This window comes from Myotis brandtii, unplaced genomic scaffold (assembly GCF_000412655.1).
Source record: "Myotis brandtii unplaced genomic scaffold, ASM41265v1 scaffold37227, whole genome shotgun sequence".
In the NCBI taxonomy this organism is placed as follows: Eukaryota; Metazoa; Chordata; class Mammalia; order Chiroptera; family Vespertilionidae; genus Myotis; species Myotis brandtii.
The window spans coordinates 1-10874 of record NW_005364310.1 but is presented as its reverse complement, the minus strand read 5'-3'; the positions used below and the strand labels follow the sequence as shown (position 1 = coordinate 10874).

Sequence of the window (10874 nt, the reverse complement as noted above, 5' to 3'; positions counted from 1 at the left end):
TGTATTGACTCTGTAGGTCAGTTTGTCTTTTCTGATGAAGGAGAGCCATAAATCTAGTTTATGATTTCACTTGAATGCCTTTTGTCATGCTTTCGCATTAGTGGGGGAGGGGGCCTTTAAACTGGTCCTGAATTCAGATCTAGTAAATGAGGGCCATATGGATGGGCCTGTGGCCTGGGTGCAGGGTGCCCCAGCGGGATGGGGGCCTCGCTCCTGTCCAGCTGACCTCCTCTTTGCAGGAAGAGCGTTCGAGGAGTGAGCACAACTTAGTGAACATCCAGAAGACCCACGAGAGGATGCAGACAGAGAACAAGAGTGAGTAGCTGGGCTCTGGAGAGAAAGGGGATGAGGAGTGGATGTGGGTCAAGATTGCTATCGTTTTCAAAAGGAGCTTTTGCATGTATCTGCAGTCATCCAAGATGAGCTGCTCCTTAAGCCAGAGGGACAGTTTTCCCTTACACTGGGGGCCTAAGGTGACCTAGAAGACAGATACCAGACTGCCTAGCCCTAAGGAACCTTAAAATCCCCCACATCTAGGGACTAGAAAGTCAGTGAAATGAGGCTGCATCTAGGAAAACACTTTAATGGGCACAAGCACCCCGGTTAGCTGGTGTTTCTAGGGAGCTTCCCTCCCAGGGTGCACCGAGGGCCCCAGCTGGCCAGGCTCCTGGCCTTGGGCTTTCTGGCCCTGAGCAGCTTGAGACTGCTTTCCGCTCTCCATGTGCTGAGAAGTACTTCCTGTGTGCATCATGCTATGGCAAAGGAAGGAAGTCCTCCCTTGGGTGCATTCATGGCATTTGCACCGTATGGAAATGTGAGCGCGCTGTGCATGGGGTGCAGGTGCCTCGGGGAGCACTCTGAGCCAGCAGAGCTCATGCCTCCTAAGGCCTGAATCCGATATACTGGAAGCAGTGCCACACGACTGCCAGCTGCCCCTCCCCGACTCCTGTCTCCCTGTGCTTACTCTGCAGTCTCTCCCTATTACCGGACAAAGCTGCGGGGCCTCTATACAACCACCAAAGCTGACGCAGAGGCCGAGTGCAAGTGAGTGCCAGCCCACTGCCTGCCATCGCCTCCCTGCCTCGCCCAGGTGCTGGGCTGCAGGAACCTATGGACCACGGCCCAGGCTGCCTTCCTGGCATAGATGAGCCTCTCCCTTAGGGCCGCCTTCCCTAGAACACACTTCTAAACTGCTCCCCCCTCCCTAGCAGCAGGGCAGGGGTCAGGTGCCAGCACTGCCATTTGCCTGTCACGTGACCTTGGGCAGTCACTTCAGCTGGGACTCAGTTGCTCCATCATTAAAATAGGAATAATAACTACCTATAGAATTGTCAACATAAATGAGATAATGCATATGAAGTGCCTAAGACTAGTGTTTTACAAACTCTTGACCATTCCTCACATTAGGAAGTGCATTCTCTATTGTGGTGGTAGTAGCAGTAACAATAACAGCTCTATGTGGCCTTACTCTGTGCCAGGTGCTGTTACATCACTTTCTATATTTACCTCATTTAACCCTCAGAGCAACTCTAAAATGGGATTACCCCCATTTAACACATGAGGAAACTGAAATACCAAAGGGTTGTGTAATCTGCCAAAAGACACAACTAGTAAGTGGGGGAGCCCAAATTTAAACCCAAGGCTGGCTGCCTGTCGGGATAGGACCATGCTTTACCTGGGAGATGACGTAAAGCTTTTATGGTTCTGAGATGGAGAAGTTTCAGTTCCAGAAAACTACTTTTTAAATAGTAACCGATCTTAAAACATTGTTACCTCAAATCTCTAGTGGATCTGCAATAACTTTAGAACAGCGGTCGCCAACCGGTGGTCCGTGAGGTCTGAAAGGCTAGCTACCGCTGCTTTAGGACACGGAGTTACATTCCTCTCCTAGAGATTCATAATGCAGATTATCAAAGGCTCTGCTAAGTTCTGCAAAGAATTTTTTTTAAATATGTTTTTATTGATGTCAGAGAGAAGGGAGAGGGAGAGAGAGATAGAAACATCAATTATGAGAGAGAGTTATTGATCGACTGCCTCCTGCATGCCCCCTACCAGGGATCGAGCCTGCAACCCAGGCATGTGCCCTAACCGGGAATCGAACCATGATCTCCTGGTTCATAGGTCGATGCTCAACCACTGAGCCACACTAGTCGGGCTGTCTTATCAGCTTTTGTATGCTTTTAAGACTAAAGCCACCTATGTAGGGCTCATAGTTTTCACCAAGGTTTGTCTGCGTTGTTGACCAGAAGAGGAAGTCCATGCTTAGTGCCTCATCCAGACCTCTTCTTTCCCTCCTCCCACCCTCAGCATCCTCCGGAAAGCCCTCGATAAGATTGCGGAAATCAAGTCTCTGTTGGAAGAGAGGCGGATCGGTGAGTTAGAGACGACAAGTTAGTTGGGTGTTCCTTGACCAGGTGGAGTGAGGGTTCCTGGGAGCAGCAGTCATGTCTTCCTGCCGGGGAGCCTGTAGCCTCAGCCTGGTGTGGTCGATTGGGCCACGGGCTGTGACAGGCAGGTGCACCAGGGCAGCCGGGACTGGGAAGGGCATGGAGGTCAGTCCCAGGGTCAGAGACAAGGCCTCCCCGCTCTCCCTCTGCACACTAAGCTGATTTGCCCCAATCCCCCCTGGTTTCCATCCTCTACTGCCTGGGGCAGGCACTGCTACCCGCAGGCCCATTTCTTGCTGAGGTGAGAGCCTGGCTGTTATTGGAGAGCCACAGCGGGATGTCCTGAAGCCGGCCTTTCAGATGGGGCTTACACAGGGTGCTGGCTTCCATATCGCTTCAGACTGCTGTCCCACCTCTCTCTCGCCCGTCCAATGAACCCAGGGGCAGACTCCTCACCCATGAAATTGTCACACTGCCAGTTGGGTTGAAGTTGACTGGGTGTATTGAGCCATGCCCGAGGAGGTAAGGGCTCTGTCCACATTTGATAGCTCTTTGAACTTTTTGCTTAATTATAACATATTAATAGAAAATACATGTAAGTATCCACCCAGCTCCATAAAATTTTCACTAACTGAACCAATGGATGTAACCAGCACCCAGATAAGAGACACGACCAGCGCCTCAGAATCCCCCTTTTGGCCTCTTCTGTTCTTTCCCAAACGTATCCACTAACCCGTCTGGCCAGGTGAGTGTGGCCTGGTGGTCTCTCAGCAGGAGCCTCCAGTGGAGGGCCAGGGAGCACACTGGACCCTTGGTGCTAACTCGACGAGAGGTGGGGAGCCAGGGGCAGGCACCCTATCCCTGGTGCCTCAGGGGCTCACTTCCTTCCCACAGCGGCCAAGATCGCGGGCCTGTACAATGACTCGGAGCCCCCGCGGAAGACCATGCGCAGGGGCGTGCTGATGACCCTGCTGCAGCAGTCGGCCATGACCCTGCCGCTGTGGATCGGGAAGCCTGGTGACAAGTGAGGGCAGGCCCAGGGAGCGGGAGCTGGCAGGGGAGGGGTTGGGACTGACACGTTATCCCCTCCGCAGGCCGCCCCCACTCTGCGGGGCCATTCCGGCCTCTGGGGACTACGTGGCCAAACCTGGAGACAAGGTGGCTGCCCGGGTCAAGGCCGTGGATGGGGATGAGCAGTGGATCCTGGCCGAGGTGGTCAGTTACAGCCATGCCACCAACAAGTGAGTGGACACGCCCAGCCCTGTGGGAACTGGGACACGTGTGAAGAGCCGGCTCCTTGGGCTACTTCCCTCCTCACCCTCCTCCCCAGTCCCCACCTGGTGTGCACTGCCCTGCATCCACTGCTCTCCTTTCGTTCACCTGCAGGTATGAGGTCGATGACATTGATGAAGAAGGCAAAGAGTGAGTGTGCTGGCCAGGGCGGGGCGAGGGAAGCCTGGGGACAGCCCTGCTGCTGGGAAAGAGCCCCCCACCTGCCATGGGTTGACCTAAGCGCCCCTCCAGGAGACACACCCTGAGCCGGCGGCGCATCATCCCACTGCCCCAGTGGAAGGCCAACCCTGAGACGGACCCCGAAGCCTTATTCCAGAAGGAGCAGCTCGTGCTGGCCCTGTATCCCCAGACTACCTGCTTCTACCGTGCCCTGATCCACACCCCCCCACAACGGGTAAGGCAGCCCCCGGGGGAGAGATCGTCCCGGACACCAGGACCACCCCGCTGACCAGACAGGTCATGGGGTCGGTCACCTTCCCTTTTCCTTCCCTCTTGTCCTTGTACCTCTTTGAGTTGGCGGGGTCCTGAGCTGTAACCCCTCCAGCCTGTCCTCCAGGCAGTGCTGGCGCCCTGCAGAGCCTTAGAAAGCCCCGGTGTGTCCTCTAGTCTAGCCTCGCTTTCGCATTGAGGTGGGGGCCTGAGCCCCGAGATGGAAGCCTTGCTCAGGGCCAGTCTTCACCCCCGACCCCTGCCCTCTAATCACCCATCACTGATGGCAGTTTAAAGGCTGGGCTCCCCTCTTCCTCCAGGACCCCTGCCTCCTGCCCTCTGAGTTGTCCTTGCTCCCCTTAACCTAGGGGCCCCTTCCGTGTGGCCGCCTGTGTAGCTAGCGAGTCCTTTCCCTTGCTATTCACCCCCGTCCTTGGACTTGGTGGCTGAGGAGCTCTGTAGCAGGGAGCAGGTTCAAACATCTAGACTTCTTGAGTGAAGATGAGACGGGAAAGGCTAGGAGCCCACACACCAGAGGTGCCTGTCGGTCTAGGCTTGGGGGGAGGGGGGCGCTGGCCTGGGGCTTTCTGACCAGCGCCTCCTGTCTGCCTCCTGCTGCAGCCCCAGGATGACTATTCGGTCCTGTTTGAAGACACTTCCTATGCAGATGGTTACTCCCCTCCCCTCAATGTGGCCCAGAGGTACGTGGTGGCTTGTAAGGAGCCCAAGAAAAAGTGATGCAGGCTGGCAGCCTCCTGCCACCTCACGGGGGCATGCAACAAGACATTATGTGAAGAAATAAATGTTCTTCCCCTTTGCCATGTCTCCTGAGTTCTTACCCCTCCCCACATAGGGCAAGTTGGGGAGCTGGGGCCTCATTTGGTCCCAGTGGGCAGTTACTCTTTCTCTCAGCTCAGGTCTGCTTTTCTTCCAATAGGCACACTCCATGCAACACAAGCTGTACTTTATTCTTGAGGCCCCTGTCGGGCCACTCGCACACACTCCCTGGGGAGCGGTCCCATGAACACCACTCACAGCTCTGTGTGGAACTTGAGGTTGCAGCCTGCCATCTTCTCAGCGTAGTGGGCATCAAAGCGCTCGTTCTGGGCCACAGTGAACATGGTTTTCCAGTCCCCCGTGATGCCTGGGGAGGGAGGTGGGGAGGGAAGGAGTGAGGCTAGAGGTCCTGGCCAAAGCAGAGGCCCCAAGTGGCTCAGGGCCAGCTCTAGCCGCTGCTCCCGCCCTCGCCTCCCCAGCGCCCCTCCTGGTGGGGACTCACCTTTCCGCATGAAGGCGGAAATGTTGTGGTCCATGATCTCCACGGGTAAGGTGCTGTAGTTGGCCATGGGGTTCTTCTTCATCTCCTTGAATGACGTGTGCCACACAATGTGATCCACGGTCTCCTCTGACAGGGTGCGGCCCACGAACTCCAGAATCTTCCGAATCTCCCTTTTGGGGTTCTGCAGCAGCAGGGGGGCTCTTCAGTGGAGGCTTGGGTTGTGCATTGAACAAACAAAAGGGAGGCCCCACCCTAACCTCACGGCCACTTCCGACCCTGCTCCATGACTCTGGTCCTTTATACTCTGGCACTCCTGGGGCAAAAATTAATTGCCTTCTGCCCTGTGATCTGTTAAGAAGCTGTATCTGGCTCCTTAGGGTGAGGGCACGGACAGCCCTCTGTCATAACTGGGCCCAGGGAGAAGCAGTAGCAGTAAATGGGTGATCAGTGACTGCACTTGGCACTGACTCAGGTGCTAGGAGATAAGAGCTCTACGGAGTGTGCTGCCCAAGGGGCAGGGAAGGTGAGGTGGGTCTAGGACCCATGTAGGGTCTGCCATAGGGAATCGGGGCTTAGAAGGTCTTGGGACTCGCCCCATGTGCAGGGAAGTGGTAGCGGTGTCTCACCTCCTGCATGTCCTCGTAGAAGAGGTAGAGAACAGGGTGGGTGTGCCTCAGCTCCCACCACTCCCGCACGTGCTGGTACCAGGACCCATAGGACACTGGGGAAAAGGGCAGGGGGCACGGACAGAGGTTGGTATTCATTCCAGCTGGCTGCCCCTCAGCTCACCCACTCCTTCATCCAGAGTCAGCCCCACCTTCCCCAGCCATGAACTTCTCCAGGAAGCTGTCCCAGGTGCCGGGCTCAGGGTACACCTTGGCCATGCGGTAAAAGTGGTAATAGGAGACAGCCACATCCTTGGCGTTCCGGGCAACATAGATCACCTGGAGAGGCAGAAGACACACCCCACCCCGCACCGCACCGTCACCGCACAGCACAGCACAGCAGGCACTAGAGGTTCTTTAAGCATCACATTCCACCCTTCACAGCCTCCCTGCAAGGGAGGTTCTCTCTTGGTCTGGCCAAGAGGGAAACAGGCTTAGAGGCTGACTTGGGTGTGACTGAGCTGGGACTTGAAGCCTGCTCTGATGCCAGAGTCCTGGCTGGTTCCAGGAACTGTATTTTATACTCATCCAATCTTCTCAATGCCACTGTATCGATTTGGAACAAGGCGTGCAGAATTCCCAACAGCCCCTCCTCCACAGGCCTGTGAGCACCGAGGCCCTGCAAAGTCTGTCACTGGCCATCTGACCCACCGGAGCATGAGGTTGAGGACTTCTCCCCGTTTAAGATGAGACCTTCCTAGAAGATGGGGCCAAAGCTGGGTTGGCCCCAGCTGCCTTTTTCTGTAGCTTCCATTGCCACTCACCTTAATCTTCTGGTCCAGCAGGGCCTGTGGGAGCAGAGCCAGGGGCAAGTGTGTCTTGAGGAGCCGTGGGGCTGGCGTATCTTTCAGAACCTCCATGCCTAAGCCATGGATAGGAAAGGTCCAGTGAGCTGGAGCCCGGGTCCTCCCTCCCTCCACCTCACCTGGCTCCCGGACCCCACCACACACCTGTGGGACACCCTGGACCCTTGAACTCAAGGAAGGGCACCCGGGTTAAGATGGGAGCCCTCTGACACTTCTCCAAGTCGCCATCCTGGTAGATCATGTCCAGAATCTCACTCACCCAGGTGGTGCCTGGAGAGGAAAATGGGAGGTAAGCGGGGCTGAGGGCACACCCCTGCTGGCCCGAGGTGGGGACTGCAGCCCAGGAGAGGGGTGGGTGGTCCTCATCACCTACCAGATTTGGGGTAGGTGCTGATGAGCAGGTCATCGGGCCTGGGTTGTAAGCTCTGCAGTGGCCCAATTGCCTCTGCAAAGTACTTGATGAGAGGCACCCCCTTCACATACTTCAGTGGCGGGCGGGAGGTGTCCTGGACCAGCTCCATGCTGCCGAGTCAGGGCCGGAGTGGGGCCGACCTCCCTTAACAACATCACAACAATGTCTTCTGTTTAATTGCTTTAAGGTAAGGAAACAGGCTGAGCAACTTGCCTACACTCAGAGCCAGTGAGTGCTGGGCTGGATTCCGGCCGGATCTAACACAGTGGGCCCACAACTCTTGGAGGCATCTTCGATTTACCCGCAGAACTTTTAAAAATCCCAATGCCTGCCCAGCTAGAGTGGCTCACTGGTTGAGCATCTACCCATGAACCAGGAGGTCAAGGTTAAAAATATTTATTTTAAAATCCCAGTGCCTGGGCCACACCCCAAGGCAATTAAATTGCTCTGGTGGGACCCAGGTGCCTGGGTTTTGGAAGCTGACCAGGAGCTTCCAGTGTGCACTGGAGAAAACTCCTACTCTGGGGCCTGCCACGTGTTTTCTTTCAGTACTTGCTGCTGCAGCTCTGGATCTGATCCCAGTGGGCTCCTCCCCATCCTTCCCTCCCTGAGCTCCCTAAGCCCTCACATACAGAAACCTCCCCAAAGCCAGCTGGGCCTGTGACCCAACTTGCTCAGCCACACTCCATCTTGGCTCAGAGAGAAACAGCCAAATGAGCAACTGAGCTTGTTTTGGGAGCCATTCTGGTGTGATGAGCAAAACATGCCCCAGTGGAAATGGAAAGAGGAACGGGTTCCAGGCCAGACAGCAGATGGTATCAGACTGAGCTGGGATTTCCGTGGGGAAAGGGCAGGGTCAGATTGAGCTGGGATTCAGGGGAAAGGGCAGGGTCAGTAGAGGCGGGAATGGAGAGATCAAGCAGTGGGAGCGAACAGTGCAGAGTGAGGGAGGTCTGGCCCAGCCCACCCTATCCTAGCACTCACCTGACCTCTCCAGACCTTGGCCTTGTGGCGCTCTGTTGTGCTGTCACGTAGGTGAGTGCAGAACTGCAGAGAGCTGCAAGTTTTATAAGTCCAAAGTGGGAGGGATTTGGAGCCAGCACTGGGCCTTGGCTGTCCTCCAGGAATGGGTGGGGTTTGGGGTGGGAGGGCCCCTCTCTGCTACCCTCATTAGCACCCCAGCTGAAGCCAAGATTAGACTGGCCTGAAAACCCAACATGTGAGTTCAGTGTGTAGAAAATAAAAGACTGAAGCAACACAAAAGGGCCTAATAGCCTTTTTTTTTTTTTGAGCTGTAATCCCGGCATCTGGCTTGTACTCCAAACTCCAGCTCTGCAGGAGCCAACAGCTTTTTCTAATAAACGTGATCTCCAGAGGACAGAAGAGTGGAGGGGAAAGGTGGCCCCAGGCCAGTCTGAGGACCAAAGGTTAAGGTCAGGGGCAGCCCACAGGGGTGAGTGACGGGGCTTGGGGCAGGGCACTGCTCAGCAGGCTCTCCTTGAGGCAGCATAGGATGGGAAAGAGCAAGAACACCGGAGGCTCATAACCCTGGGAGTGACCCCATTCCACGGTTCCCATGGAACCTCACTTGGGTGGTGGGAGCACAGCCCCCAGAAGGTGCTTTTCTTCCCCTGGGTTAGAAGGGGGCTTGGCCTTTGTCCTTACTGTTTGGATTAAAGTCCAAAGTCCAGCTGGGCACTGGAGGCAGGTGAGGTCTTAGTCAGGGTGTGAGTCTCCAGGCCATCAAGAATGTGACCTCAGCCCAGCCGGTGTGGCTCAGCGTCAACCCAAGAACCAGGTCCGGGTTCGATTCCCATTCAGGGCACATGCCTGGGTTGTGGGCTCAATCCCCAGTAGGGGCCCTGCAGGAGGCAGCCCATCAGTCATTCTCTCTCATCATTGCTGTTTCTCTCTTTCCTTTCTTTCTGTGAAATCAATAGAAATGTATTTTTTTAAAAATCAAAAGGAACTGTGATCTCAGAGGCAGGCCAGGGGAAAGCTGAGGCAGAAGGGCCTCCAGCAGAGAGAGGCTGGTCCATCTGGGGTCAGTGGCCCCTCCCCCGTCCTCTGATCTCCTCAGGCCCCAGCAACTGGCAGGGCCTTTTCCTCCTACCTCCACACATACCCCAGCAAATACCAGAAGATGCCCTTAACTCAGACTTTTTATTGTACTCAAGTAAAAATTGCCGAGACCCGAAGGCAGTGGCACGGATAAGGAATGGGTAGAGGGCTGGGGGTGCTGAGGGTCAGATCTCTAGCATGTCTGTCCAGTGTTCCTGTGGAGACAAGAAGGGTGGTCAGAGGCAGCCCAGGGGATAGGCTGGGGCAGGGTCCAAAACACCTCTCACCTCTTCTAATTCCAAGTTCTCCTCTTCCTCCTCGGAGCCCATCCGGCACAGCCGGATCAGGTCTCCCCACAGCAGTGAGTTCTTGCAGCTGCCAAGGGTGCAGTTGGTAGGAGACAGAGAGTCAGATCACAAGCCTCCTTCAGCCTAGGCCCTGGGTGCCAGATGAGGACTCAGATGCCCTGGGCCTAGGCAGTGTCTTCACAGAGGTAAACCAGGCTGGGGGAGTGATGCTGGACTTACCCAGGGCATCGGCCCTCTAGGGGCAGAAGCTGCCCGGGCTCCTCCTGCAGGAACTCGTCTGCCAGGCAGGTCATGTGGGCCCTTAGGGAGCAGCCAGGGTGGGGGCAACACAGGGGGCCTTCTTCATCCTGTCCGAGGGGGCAGGCAGGGAAGGGAGAAAATGGGGAGTAGTGATGTAACTAACACTCAAAGAATTTCTATGGACCAGACACTGTTCCAGGGGCTTTACATCACCTATGAGGCACATACTACTCTTATTTGAATATTATAGATGAGGAAACAGGTATGGAGGAGTTATAATGCTTGCTCACAGGGACTAAGCTGGCCAATTTTCTCTGAGTATTAGCAGTGATTCTACAACAACACGGCCACTGCAGCTAGACCTAGAGTTCCTTACAGGCTAAGTGATCTCCATGGCTAATCTCTGAGTGGCAAGTACAGTCACGTGCCGAATCAACAATTTGGTCAAGGACCCACATATGTGATGGAGGTCTAGCAAATAGCCTAGTGTTGTAGTAGGCTACACCATCTAGGTGTGTGTAAGTGCACTCTATGATGTTCGAACCGTGAAATTATTCCCCTAATTTAGTGGCATGTAAGGTATGCAGTTTACTTACATTTAATGTGAGTAAAGTCAGACCTGTCATCTCAGTTAATATACTAAATATTTATTTGCCACCTGCTCTGTATCACATCCTTCTACAGTACTAAATAAGAAATACCCTTGTATAGTATGGGGGGTGGGGGGGGGGGCGTGAGACTGATAATTAAATAATAGTTGACCCCTGAAGAACACAGGTTTGAACAGGGTGGTTCATTTACACACAGATTTTTTCCCCCCAATACACTGTGGGCCCTCCATATCCCTGGGTTTTGCATCTGCAGATTCAACCAGCCACAGATTACAAAACAGTATTTTTGGTCCAGGGCTGGGAATCCACAGATGCAGAGGGCTGACTGTTTACACTGTTCTATACCATCTAATCTAATAAAAGAGAAAAATGGTAATTAGCCG

At 54.8% G+C, this 10874-nt stretch overlaps 2 protein-coding genes and 1 long non-coding RNA gene across 6 annotated transcripts; 1 reads left to right on the top strand and 2 right to left on the bottom strand.

Moving 5' to 3' along the window:
* The first annotated feature begins 6 nt into the window (after positions 1-6).
* On the top strand, positions 7-4926 carry LOC102256007 (SAGA-associated factor 29 homolog). 3 transcript variants are annotated; one of them, XM_014544602.1, is made up of 8 exons: positions 7-315; positions 972-1044; positions 2308-2372; positions 3282-3411; positions 3482-3628; positions 3774-3809; positions 3912-4144; positions 4731-4817. In XM_014544602.1, exons 1-7 carry the CDS (start codon positions 147-149, stop codon positions 4126-4128), a joined length of 837 nt encoding a protein of 278 aa, XP_014400088.1. In that variant the 5' UTR covers positions 7-146; the 3' UTR covers positions 4129-4144; positions 4731-4817. The 3 variants fall into 3 exon arrangements, with proteins under 3 accessions (XP_014400088.1, XP_014400087.1, XP_005872312.1); XM_014544601.1 differs by having other exon boundaries at positions 8-315; positions 3482-3625; positions 3912-4074; positions 4731-4926; XM_005872250.2 differs by having other exon boundaries at positions 8-315; positions 3912-4074; positions 4731-4926.
* A 130-nt stretch (positions 4927-5056) lies between these two features.
* On the bottom strand, positions 5057-8669 carry LOC102255707 (sulfotransferase 1A1). Of its 2 annotated transcripts, XM_005872249.2 has the most exons (8): positions 8256-8669; positions 7233-7415; positions 7004-7129; positions 6818-6915; positions 6206-6332; positions 6015-6109; positions 5389-5569; positions 5057-5253 (listed from the first exon to the last, which is right to left on the bottom strand). In XM_005872249.2, the coding sequence occupies exons 2-8, from the start codon at positions 7378-7380 to the stop codon at positions 5141-5143; spliced, it is 888 nt and encodes a 295-aa protein (XP_005872311.1). In that variant the 5' UTR covers positions 7381-7415; positions 8256-8669; the 3' UTR covers positions 5057-5140. The 2 variants fall into 2 exon arrangements, with proteins under 2 accessions (XP_005872311.1, XP_014400089.1); XM_014544603.1 differs by lacking the exon at positions 8256-8669 and having other exon boundaries at positions 7233-7436.
* Positions 8670-9415: 746 nt separating this feature from the next.
* Positions 9416-10329, bottom strand: LOC102255500. The gene is made up of 3 exons (XR_313934.2): positions 9860-10329; positions 9620-9707; positions 9416-9547 (listed from the first exon to the last, which is right to left on the bottom strand). It is a non-coding gene; the product is annotated as an uncharacterized LOC102255500 (long non-coding RNA).
* Between the last annotated feature and the right edge of the window lie 545 nt (positions 10330-10874).